Source organism: Sander vitreus, chromosome 2 (genome assembly GCF_031162955.1).
Source record: "Sander vitreus isolate 19-12246 chromosome 2, sanVit1, whole genome shotgun sequence".
Taxonomy (NCBI): domain Eukaryota; kingdom Metazoa; phylum Chordata; class Actinopteri; order Perciformes; family Percidae; genus Sander; species Sander vitreus.
The window spans coordinates 35,431,516-35,444,698 of NC_135856.1; the positions used below are offsets into that span (position 1 = coordinate 35,431,516).

Sequence of the window (13,183 nt, forward strand, 5' to 3'; positions counted from 1 at the left end):
TTTAGGGTTTGTAAAATTCAAGCACTTTCAAGTCTCTTTTTCACCGGGAAAAAAATTCCAGACCATGGATATTATAGTCTCCACTTCAGCATCTAAATCATGTGCTGGGTCAATGTGTCACAAACTCCACATGGCTATAAAAACTCCCAGACACACACAATGGCAGCTAGACGGAAATAATCATCGGTTGTTGACATCGGGCTAGTTTTGCTCATCAGGCCTATGCACTACTCCATCCATCTGGACCATCCAGGGTTGCACTGCACTCATCAGTAAATAAGACTGTTTGAAAATTAGTCTTCATGTATTTCTGGGCCCACTGCAACCATCCTCCCCTGACCTCAACCGTATTGAGACCCTCTGGAGCATCCTCAAGCTCTATGAGGGTGGGAGGAAGTTTGCACCAAAACAGCAGCTCTGGGAGGCTATTCTGACATCCTACAAAGAAATTCAAGCAGAAACTCTCCATAAACTCACAAGTTCAATGGATGCAAGAAAGAAAGAAAACGGTTGGTGACTTGAAAATTATACTGACTGTCATTTGCATCGACTATTTAGGAAAATCAGTGTAAAATATAATTTGCATAATAATTTGGAACACGGTGTATGTAGTGTGTGTGTATGTAGCAGAGCTGCAGGTCATTTAGGCATCCCTGGATGTGTAAATGAAAGTAATGTGGCTTTTTGATGTCTCACTGCAGACAGGAACTGCATTGGACTTTTTAGATAAAAGGTATATGGACTTTTCTGGAGATAAAAAAATCTAAGCATTTATTGTAGTCTACTGTAGCTACTTATCTACAACCACATACACTATCATGCATGAATGGCCGGGCCCACTACAGAGTAGCTCAGATTATGACAGACACAGTGGGAGTGTGACTTCATTCTCTGCTTAGGACGCCATTACTCCACTATCTTTACGGAGCAAATATTTGTTTAAAGTGCATATTAATGTTGAGTACTAGAGAACTAGTAAAAGAGAACAAAGCACTGCAGAACAACAGGCCTGGTGTAAACATACATATATTACACATAATTATGAATCTTACTGATCTCCAGTTACAGAAACCAATCACACTAACTGACCACAGCCCTGCCAATGTAAGGGGGCTTTCACACCTGCCTCATTTAGTTCGGTTGAAGTTTGCTTTCCCCCCCTTGGTGCGGTTTGTTTGGGCAGGTGTGAATGCAACAATTGCACTCGGATAAGCACCAAAAGCGGACCAAACAAGCATACCTCCTTGAAGAAGAAGAAACACAATAGGAAGAGTCCTGGTGGTTCCAAACTTTCATTTCACAATTATTGAGACAACTGTGCTCCTGGAAACACTCAAAAGTTTTAAAAATGGTTTTATACGCCTGCCCTGATCTATGCAATGCCACAATTTTATTACAGAGGTCTACAGAGAGTTACTTGGACTTCATTGCTTGGTTTTAGTCCCGATATGCAGGTGAATTGCGGGATCTACATACACATATACATTATGTCCAAACAATTGACTTTGCACAAAGGATACACCTGACCATAATTTGGAATGCCACAGCAAAAGCTCGGAATACTTATGTAGAGATTTAAAAGGTACAATATGTAACATTTCTGCATTAAAATGTCTAAAAATGACCATAACTATGTTATATATTTTAATGAGTTGTGTTCTTACACTATCCCAAATGTCTCCACCAAATTTCAAACCCAGAGAAATCTGTTATTTTATTTTCAGACATAGGTGGTTTCCTTTAGTCGCCTGTCAGTGGTGTCATATAACCCTTCACCCTCTAGTTACTCCTAACTCCCGTCAAAACACAGCCACCCAGACGATACGTTCAGTAGTAATTGTAAATCATACAATGTCACAGAAAAAAATACTTGTAACCGTAATACAGCTTTTTCTGCCACACAGCATCATTTTGTTATTAATTACATGCCACTTTTTAACACAGTAATACAACCTTATTCATTAATACATTTCAATATCGATCCAGCTAACGTACAATGTGCTGGTTGACAAGTAGCCAATGTTAATGCTAATGCTTGGTGGGTAACATTATGAGTTTACAACATCGTTCAACACGCTCATAAATAGGCCTGTCATGATAGTCAATACATCAATTAATCGCACGATTAAAAAAAAATGAGCTAGATAATTTTTCAGGCCGCGATAATTTCCATTTGCATGCTTGTTTGTGGTCCTCAAACTTTTTTCAATAATGTACCCCTTTTGAATGGTTTCTTTAAGCCAAGTACCCCCTGACCAGCGCTAATCATTTTTGGTAGAAAAAAGGTCTACATAAAGAGGAACAATACAGCGCTGTCAGCGATAGATTTACTAAACAACAGCCTTGCAACTGAAAAAAACATTTAAATGCTAATGAGAAAAGGAGACAAAAACTGTAAAAAAAAAAAAAAAAGACAAAACCTTTGAAAAAAGATGGTAGAAAGAAGGAAGGCAGTAGCCAAAGGCAAGAATAGGTTGAAAATAGTCGAAAAAAACCTTCAAACAACAGCCAAACAATTTGTTAAATATCTCACGTACCCCCTGCAGTCCTCCAAAGTACCCCTAAGGGTACCCGTACCCCCATTTGAGAAACACTGCCTTAGCGTAACGAGGAGTGAACCCTCTTGTCAGTCGCATGGTCTTTGTGTAGGCGGGACTCCAGGCGGAGAGAGAGAGACGGAGCAGGGTTTCCCGCAGCACTTTGCGGTTAAGGCGCCGCCAAAAAAATAAATAAAAAAAGTATATGAGCAATATCCGCCGTGTTACTCGGCGTCGAACTATACAGAACTATTTTGGTACAAATATTTACTCGCCATGTGGCAGATAGCCATATAAATATATTTCATTTATTAATTATATATTTAAATTTAATATTTAGTGTTAAATAATTGTTAAATGTAGTACAGAGTCTGTAGTCTATCACACAAACACTCGAGGAATGCTGCAAACATTTGACAACCAGTAGGCTATGAATTGCCTGGGAGAACATACGTGTCACAAACGGCAATTCCACAACTGTATAACAGCGTGAAAGACAACATACTAAAGGAGATCAAAGACATATTGTGGATATTTAAAATGTCTTCCAGTTCCAGTGTTAAATATTCTTTAGAAATAAAAATGTATTGATCTTTGAAAAGGTGTACCTGCATTATTATGCCATTATCATTATATTATCGTTTATCGCAATAATTTCTGGGACAATTTATCATCCAGCAAAATGTTATTTTTAGTATGATTGTTTTGACCACGGTTAACAGCACTGGGCTAACCCACGAATAAGTTCACTATTAACGTTAACTGTATAGATAGACGATTAATCTAATGCTAATTTAGCCAGCTAGCACACCCTGGTCTGTCTGCCTCACTCCCCCGGCGCAGAGAGACTCAGTCGGGATGACAGTAGGGCTGTTGGAACGAATGCCGAAATTCGAATATAATTCGAATAGTAAAAAAAAAAAAATCAATACTATTCGAATGCTGAAATTACTATGAATGTGACTTTTTTTATAAATATGTTGGCTAACCTTAACTAATCTCCCTCTTCTCGCCTTGGCCTACCCGCATGTGTCACTCATTTCACGTCTTATGAACAATAACTTAGCGGGAGCGAGAAATACAAGGCATTGTGAGGTCTAATAACGTTAGTACAACATTACGGAGCTATCGTTACGTACCGAGTAACGTTAGTACAAGGGAGAGTGACAGGCTGAGGCTGGAAATCGTAAGAAGGATGGGAAATAGTTAACATTACTTTAAAAATCGACTTCCACCGAGCCAAAGTGCTTACGTTAACATTAGTTAGCTCTTTCTTGTTTTCTAACTGCGTCGCGAGGTATAGTAACATTAGCGTAGCTGGGAGCTTCATGAAAACAACTAAAGGTAATGTTAGATGCCCTACAGCTGTCAGAGTTAGCTTCTACTTCATATATTGCCTTTTAATAGCTGTATTCTCAGTAACGTGACAATCTGCAAGAAACCGGTTGCTTATAAATCACTAAAACAGTAGTGACAGCACCGTCTGGCTTAGTTATTAATGCCGTTAGCATCGTTTGTTACGTACCTAGCTAGTTTATGACAAAACGTTTCGGCTGTGCTTTCTAACATGATGTCATTGTGCTAACCGAGCACCGTTAGCCTTAACAACAGAGCCGCTTCACTACACTTGTTACATAATGTTACATTACAGAGTTCTCTGTTGATATGTGTCGCTGTGTGCATGGTGGAAAATGAATGTAAACAAAGTTGCGTGCAGGTCCCCTCAAGGCCAGGCTAATGTTAGAAGCCCCTCTAGTGGACGGAACATGTAACAACAACCACATGCTTGTAATGCCATCGACAATGCATAAGCCTGAGTAGTACATACATATTATTTTACAGGCTGCCATTGAGCATTAAATATTTGAATATTAAAAAAAATAAATGGAATTTGAATGGTATTATAGAGGAAGATTGACAGCTCTAGATGACAGCTGATAACAGCCCCGGGACATATAGCTAGCTAGTTACCGTTAGCCCCCAGTCAGCTAGCAGCCAGCCAATTTCATTACAGCAATCCACCCGGCCAGCACTTACCGCCAGTGCCTGGTGCTTACGACGCTAACGGCAGTTTAATGAAGTGTTGGGAAACCGACCATATCAGACCCAGGCACCAGAGTCACAACAGCAGCCATTCAACGTTAGCTACGTCTCCGTTAGCTCTACCGGTGTCCGTGCCGAAAATCTCCCCCCTTCACGTTTAGCTGTCTTTACGGTAAGCTAAATTAACCCAACAAAAGGTGGGTTAAGCACCAAAACGAAAAGTTAAGATTACAGAAAAGTGAAGGGGAGATCATTCCGGGCAGCTGGGAGATGTTCTGCTGCTGCACAACGGCCATCGAACGTCCATGCCGTCCCTTCCCGGAGATTCCCCCAGCAATACCCATCTACACCCGTCTCTCAGCCTTGTTGAGTAGCTAGCTACAACAAACCCCGTCCGCCCGGTGTTGAAACCATCCAAAAGGTGACATTGACGTGAAATATTTTGTGTTTTAGCTGCTGGCTAATGTTAACTTGCCGGCTCACTAGCTAACTGGTCAGCTACCAATATAAATCAAATCAAGAAAAACGTAATTATGTTGGGGAAAATGCAGCTATTTTATTAGAATGACATGAATAAATGTTACTAAACGTAACATGAATAACCTCGAATGGGTAAACTCGTCCGTGAACAGATGCATTCTAATCAACTCCCATAATTCCACGCAACTTCCCAACGTCATCAAAAGTCCGTGTTTACCATCCATTGTTTTGGTTGAGAGACCCCTAGCGACAGAAAGTTACATATTGTACGTTTAAGTTTTTTGATTTTTAATACATTCCTAAAACATGTTTGAACTTTGTCATCATGGTTATTGAGAGTAGCTTGACAGGCAAAAATGGAAATTTTATCTATTTAAAATTACATCTACAATACAAAGTGTGCAAACAGTATGGAGGTCTGAATACTTTCTGAAGCCAATGTATATAAAAACCAACCTGATAGTAGTAGTCATCCAGGTAAGGGTCAGTACTTTGCAGCTGCATCATCTGGATCTTGGTTACCCATTCCTTCTCTTTTTGAGTCATAAGGTTACTGTAGGGGTCCCTGCTGCGCCGGTCCAATCCAGTCCTGCCACGGTCCCTAAAGGGAGGTTAAAAGACAAAGATGACATGGGCTGCGGTTAAATAGTCAAAAAAATGACCTCATGTATTTTTTCTAACCACTTTTCCTCAACCTTGATGGAAAAAGTAACAGACGGATGCCGAGGAAAGATGTAAAAGGAGAATTCATGAGGACTCAGGAAAAGACAACCGTGAAACATGCAAATCCGACTGCACTTGGCTATGACGTAATTATGCGATGGTAGACGTTATTGATGGTGAAACTAAAACGTTCAAAAGATGCACTACAAAACGTGCATCTGGATACTTACGTTAAGAGACCTAGAATATCGTATACACGGAAAAAACGGCATCTCTTATTCATATTTTAATCATTTTATAGCAATAAGAGCTAGAGACATACCGTTTTTTGCAGCTAAAAGCTAACACTCCGGCCGTCAAGGTGGTGCCTTTGTAGCCCTTACAGGAGGTTTTCTGTCCAACGTCTAAAATAAAGCCATGGGCTGTGGTCGAAAAGTCAAAAACAATTACCTCCTATATCGTTACTGAAAACATCCTCTCTCATCATTAAAGTACATCTTTTTTTTGGGCCATTTTAGCCTTTATAGACAGGACAGTTGTAGACAGGAAAAATGGGAGCAAGAGGGGGAAGACATGCAGCAAATGGCGGCAGGTAAGCCACTGCGTCAAGGACTGAACCTCTGCATATGGGTGGCGAATGTCGTCATATCTGTAGTGACTTTTAAAAAAACATATATAGCCTATATTGAAAAAGCCATGAGGGGCGAACAGGTGAACTTGTTTCAGATGCTGCTCTGGGCTAAAAATAATCCAATATTCAGCGTGCTGTATAACTTTGGATTCAGCGATCCATTCATTCACAGTTCTGTAAACACATGCTCACTGTAATTTTATGCATCGGGCACGAGAGTAAAAATCTCGCATTAACCGGTTTATTTAACCAATCAAACAGTGCCATAAAGTAGGCTACATTATCATTATTATTAGATGGGTTGCAATGTCTCACAGAAAATGACATGTACGCACGGTGCGTACAGGATTACGGCTGCCGGCACCTTAATATTCTGAATATGAACAGCAAAATAGTGATGCGTTGCTTTAAATTTTGCTGCTGCAAGGACTTGTGGGACGGCATTATTAAAAGTATTACTTAGGGTTGTTGCAATTCTGTGGCAGATAAAATGCCTTCACAAATTTGTGTGGTGCGTAACAAATCAATACCGTGAAAGCCTTATCTATTTATAGCCTCTAGGTGCAACAACAACTCTGACCCGTGCTGCAAATACAACACATACGGTTAAGTTCCTGTTGTTCCCCCACAACCCATGTCTTTTGCTCTCATTGGCTGTAGCCGGCAGACACCCCCAACAGGTCCAGATGTATAGCCTGCTAAATATCTGGAATGTGTCTGCTAGGCATCAGCGAGCCTCCTTGGTTTGCTTCTTTGAACAGTACATACAAAGTGCTCGAGCGCCGATTTGCGAGCGTTGAGCCAACGGCAATTTGCGTCTGATCTAGGGCTTTTGTCAGGGAGCTCCAAAAACTGGCAAGTAAAAACTCAGGGCTAAAGTCATGTAGTGTGAACTAGGCATTAGTGATCCAGGACCGCAGTACTGTGTAACCTTGCAGCTCTTAGAACCTCATTGTTCATATGCACACTTGCTTACCCTCCCCGGTTCTGCATGCGTTGGGTGAGCATGCGGCGGTGCTGGGGGTGAAGGTGTGTGGTGTTGTGCCGGATAGGTGGCGTGTGATTGGGGGGGCCATGAGGGGGTGGCGGACCCATTCTATGACCAAGTGGAGGAGGAGGGCCCCCGAAGAACGGCCTAAAACCACCACCTGGTAACAAAGGAGGCGCTGGACCACCATGAGGAAAACCAGCCACCTGGGAAGAGAGGAAAGGGGGGGGGGAAATTACCTAGTGAAAATGATTCATTTCATTTATAAGAAACTATTTAAGAATTGGAGCTGCTGTGTCAGTATTAATCATCTGAAAAGCAGTTTCCTTACCTGTGTGTGTGTGTGTGTGTGTGTGTGTGTGTGTGTGTGTGTGTGTGTGTGTGTGCGTGCGATCCCGCATGCACAATACGCCACATGAGCGGTTGTACATTTTATTACATTTGATAGCAACCACATTTCTCAAAGCTTCATTACAGTTAGACCATCTTATTTTCAAGATATTACCCATTACCAGAGTTGTAATGCATATCTACGAAACAGCAAGTTACCTGTTTCTGCAGCAATCTAAAAAGACCATCTGCTGTACCAACCTGAGAGTTGAGCAGCTGAGCCCGTTGAATCTGTGACAGGACAGGACCAACTCCAGGAGGGAACGGACCGCGACACAGCGGAGAGTTCTGAACAAAAACAGCACATAGAAACTTCATACTCTGGAGTAATGAAAATGGAGGTTGGTTTGTCTCTCTCGTCTTTATTTCTTAAAATAAAATGAAATGTGAAAATTGTCCCCCCCCCCCCAAAAAAAAAAAAAAAATGGTAGGGGAAACACTGACACTCTTTGATTGAATGTTCATACAAAGCTGAAAAACCAGAGGGAAGGATGGAGGAGAGGAAAACTCACAGCTATATTGAGTAGGGTGTTGGGTGACACACGCTCAGGAAAAGGAGGAGGGTATCTGTGTTGGACTGGGGCTCTCACATGAACCGCCGTGGGGTGGTGGATCTACACACACACACACACACACACACACACACACACACACAGACAGGGTTAACAGAAACAAAGCAAACAACATGTTAAGTAATATCACAATATGATGCAGCATGGTAACTACTACAACTAATAACTGACCAACTAGATACCATATATCTCTTTGACTTTAGTAAGCGCACGCACACACACACACACACGTCTGAGAACTAGTTATAATTAATTTGGATGAGAACTAGTTATAATTAATTTTGATGCATAACTAAATAATGTGGGATTACTATTCCTTATTTCATGGGCTACTGGATTTTCTGTGGTAATGCATATATAAAAAGGAAAAGAACAAAGAACTCAAATACTGAACGAGCAAAGCTTCAAAGCATTTGTGTCAGCTTTAATACAATCTACGGTTTAAAATGGTAATGCACTGGGTGCAGCCAAAAGTGCCAATGGAAAAACACCATTACCAACCACCTTAATCGTGAAAAGGGGGGAATGATGGTGACAAAATATCAGTAAGGAAGCACAGTAGAATGACGAGAAGAGTTGTCTCTTATTCACCTGATGATTCAGGGCATGGCTCATAGGCTGTTTGGGCGGGGTCCCAATAGGCACTGCCCTCACCGGAGGGGAGCCAATCACAGGGGAAGAAGAGCGTGGAGGTGGAACCCTTTCTGACAAATCCCGTCCTTCATCATTTCTACTTTGAGGAGGTCGTTTAGGAAGGCCCACCTCCTTGATTATAGACATTAGTGGACTATCCTGAAAAGGAAAAAGAGGGTAAATAACATATTAGAAAAATACAGATGATGAATCAACAGCTTGGTCAAGCCCTTTCAATAAGATAAGCAGGTGGCACCTTGTATGGCAGCCTCGGCCCCAGTGTATGTGTAAGTGAACGGTGCCAGTAATATGTAAAAGCACTATGAGTAGTAGTTAAGACTCAAAAAACGCCATATAAATACAGTCCCATTTACATCTGCATGTTGCCATGCTGTTCAACTAGATATGGATGCCCAGTGGTTTGAAGAAGGAGAAGAGCGAGTGTCCCTTACCTCCATATGTGTAACCAGTCCGGGGGTGACACTGACCGGCCCAAACCCCATACTGTTCTCCCAGATACTGTGAGAGTTCATCTAGAGATAATGAGAAACATTTAACTTTAAAAGGTCCTGAAACAAAAATATCCTACACAAAGTTTAAATAAAGATACAGTGGGGTTGGAAAAAAAGTATTTAGTCAGCCACCAATTGCGCAAGTTCTCCCACTTAAAAAGATGAGAGGCCTGTAATTTTCATCATAGGTACACTTCAACTATGAGAGACAAAATGAGAAACAAAAATCCAGAAAATCACATTGTAGGATTTTTAATGAATTTATTTAAAAATTCCTCGGGAAAATAAGTATTTGGGAACCTACAAACAAGCAAGATTTCTGGCTCTCACAGACCTGTAACTTCTTCTTTAAGAGGCTCCTCTGTCCTCCACTCGTTACCTGTAAATGGCACCTGTTTGAACTTGTTATCAGTATAAAGGACACCTGTCCACAACCTCAAACAGTCACACTCCAAACTCCACTATGGCCATGACCAAAGAGCTGTCAAAGAACACCAGAAACAAAATTGTAGACCTGCACCAGGCTGGGAAGACTGAATCTTCAATAGGTAAGCAGCTTGGTGTGAAGAAATCAACAGTGGGAGCAATTATAAAAAAATGGAAGACATACAAGACCACTAATAATCACCCTCGATCCGGGGCTCCACGCAAGATCTCACCCCGTGGGGTCAAAATGATCACAAGAACGGTGAGCAAAAATCCCAGAACCACACGGGGGGACCTAGTGAATGACCTGCAGAGAGCTGGGACCAAAGTAACAAAGGCTACCTCAGTAACACACTACGCCGCCAGGGACTCAAATCCTGCAGTGCCAGATGTGTCCCCCTGCTTAAGCAAGTACATGTCCAGGCCTGTCTGGAGTTTGCTAGAGAGCATTTGGATGATCCAGAAGAGGATTGGGAGAATGTCATATGGTCAGATGAAACCAAAATAGAACTTTTGTCGTGTTTGGAGGGGAAAGAATGCTGAGTTGCATCCAAAGAACACCATACCTACTGTGAAGCATGGGGGTGGAAACATCATGCTTTGGGGCTGTTTTTCTGCAAAGGGACCAGGACGACTGATCCATATAAAGAAAAGAATGAATGGGGCCATGTATCGTGAGATTTTGAATGAAAACCTCCTTCCATCAGCAAGGGCATTGAAGATGAAACATGGCTGGGTCTTTCAGCATGACAATGATCCCAAACACACCGCCTGGGCAACGAAGGAATGGCTTCGTAAGAAGCATTTCAAGGTCCTGGAGTGGTCTAGCCAGTCTCCAGATCTCAACCCCATAGAAAATCTTTGGAGGGAGTTGAAAGTCTGTTGCCCAGCGACAGCCCCAAAACATCACTGCTCTAGGGGAGATCTGCATGGAGGAATGGGCCAAAATACCAGCAACAGTGTGTGAAAACCTTGTGAAGACTTACAGAAAACGTTTGACCTCTGTCATTGCCAACAAAGGGTATATAACAAAGTATTGAGATGAACTTTTGTTATTGACCAAATACTTATTTTCCACCATAATTTGCAAATAAATTCATTAAAAATCCTACAATGTGATTTTCTGGATTTTTGTTTCTCATTTTGTCTCTCATAGTTGAAGTGTACCTATGATGAAAATTACAGGCCTCTCTCATCTTTTAAGTGGGAGAACTTGCACAATTGGTGGCTGACTAAATACTTTTTTGCCCCACTGTAATACCAAGTTTTTTCTCTTTAAATTGTCCCTTTGCACAAGCCGACATATTGGGAATAAATACAGGGGGATTGCATTCATCCAACTAGTTTGCAGGCTTTAAAAATACTACAGAATAATACACACAGTCACAGTTAAAAAACTAACCTGGGCCATAGGAGCAGTCCCTCTGCGTAGCAAGTGCTGCTGCTGTTGGTAGCTGAGCAAAGACGAGGGAGAAGGGCCAGGAGGAAGGCCTGGAGTAGTAGAGATTTAAATTAAACAGGGCAAATACAGCAGGGTGAACCACATTGTCACAAAGTACCGTATTTTCCGGACTATAAGTCGCTCCGGAGTACAAGTCGCATTAGTCAAAAAATGCGTCATGAAGAGGAAAAAAAACATATATAAGTCGCACTGGACTATAAGTCGTATTTATTTAAGAGAGACCAAGATCAGACATTTAATCTGGAAAGGCAAGTTATTAATAGCACACAGAACAAGGGGCTGAATACGGTAGGTGTCCAGTATGTTAACGTAACTGCACTGTTGACGAGCCTCTCCCAGCAGCACGTTGTTCAAGCACCCATCTGTGGACTAGTTCCTCCAGCTCTGGCCATCTGGATTTCAGCGCGCGACTAGCTTTCTTTGTTTTCTTCATTGCAGTAAGACTAACCTTTTCGCCAGTCCCTCACAAGTTTCTCTCTCACTCCAAACTTTCGTTCTGCTGCTCGATTACCGTTTTCGGCTGCGTATTTTACTACCTGCAGTCGCCTGCAGTTTCTTTTCTCTTTCTCAGTTGTCTTTAGGAGCAGCATATAGTTGTCACAAGCCTAGAGCGCCTCTTGCGGCTGTAGATGGTAATGTTTTCAGCATGAAATAACATTTAAAACATGTTAAATTATATATATTTTGATATATAAGTCGCACCTGACTATAAGTCGCAGGACTAGCCAAAGTATGAAAAAAAGTGCGACTTATAGTCCGGAAAATACGGTAGCTGAAAATAGCCGTTGTGTCTGACGGTAAATTTGTAGCAATGTAACATTAATCACATTGTGACAAAACAGAAAATGTATTCTTAGCTAAACTGACCTTTTAAACTGACCTTTCCGATCTGAAATGAAGACAGATTCAGCAACTGCACAGCCTATTTCTCGCTTCAAATGTTTTCAGAAACACGTTTCGGTGAACTATTTTAGTACAACATGAGATCGTGACAGTCTGTCTTTGAACTTCCAGAGAAACAAGACCCACGTGACGCGTTCGTCCAATCAGCTGCCGGTTTTCATTTTGGGGCGACAATACAGATTAGCGCCGCCTGCTGTTATGGAGACGTATTACGTCTCGTCGCTTTGGTGTGTTCCTTGGCATTTTTTTTTATTTGGGTAGACTGATGAGCCCAACTGCCTTTTCTGCCGACGTTTGGCCGTCGGCTCTGTGTGTCTGGGCCTTAAGATGACTGTACGAGGAAAGCAAGGCTATATGTTCTTTTGCCAGTAGAGGGCACTACTGCTCTGTTGACCAGTGGGGCATCTCATAATGTGAATGTGTAATCATGCGAGTCCTCAACAAAAACATTGTTTATTGAATATTGTAAAGGCATGTTTTTTTTATTTTATGTGTTAATAAACTATATTCTAAAGTGCAATTAAACCTCTGGTTTCTTCCGGCTTCAGACAGGACGCACTTCAAACAGGCACTAGCCTAGCCCTATGGTGAATTGTTGTATTCACGGAGTGTGAGGAATCTTTGAATGGGCAACAATTTAAGAGACAATTAGAGGTAATTGGCGTCCAAATCTGTATTTGAATGCTTCGTTGTTATTGATTTTTTTCAAGTAACTAGTGCAGTGCCCGTTCAAAACATGACTGTTGGAAAGGGGTCGATTGCTTGGGCTCCTACATTGCTGTTTGCAGCCTTTTCCAGAACCATTGTACCCCGAAATAACTTACAGAAGGCACCCAAACCACTTAATATGCAACTGAACTGTATACTACTGACTTACTGTGTAATTCTACTTCAGAGGAAAACATCTACTACTACTACTACTACTACATTTACCTGACTGACA

At 41.6% G+C, this 13,183-nt stretch overlaps 1 protein-coding gene across 1 annotated transcript in view; it reads right to left on the minus strand.

The window, feature by feature from the left end:
* patl1 (PAT1 homolog 1, processing body mRNA decay factor) overlaps positions 1-13,183 on the minus strand; it is a 40,868-nt gene that overhangs the window by 12,766 nt on the left and 14,919 nt on the right. Inside the window, exons 5-11 of the mRNA XM_078267098.1 lie at positions 11,278-11,366; positions 9,390-9,470; positions 8,896-9,096; positions 8,245-8,346; positions 7,934-8,020; positions 7,331-7,548; positions 5,517-5,661 (exon numbers count right to left, since the gene is read on the minus strand). Coding sequence (XP_078123224.1) covers positions 5,517-5,661; positions 7,331-7,548; positions 7,934-8,020; positions 8,245-8,346; positions 8,896-9,096; positions 9,390-9,470; positions 11,278-11,366 — 923 coding nt within the window. The remainder of the gene's footprint in view (positions 1-5,516; positions 5,662-7,330; positions 7,549-7,933; positions 8,021-8,244; positions 8,347-8,895; positions 9,097-9,389; positions 9,471-11,277; positions 11,367-13,183) is intronic.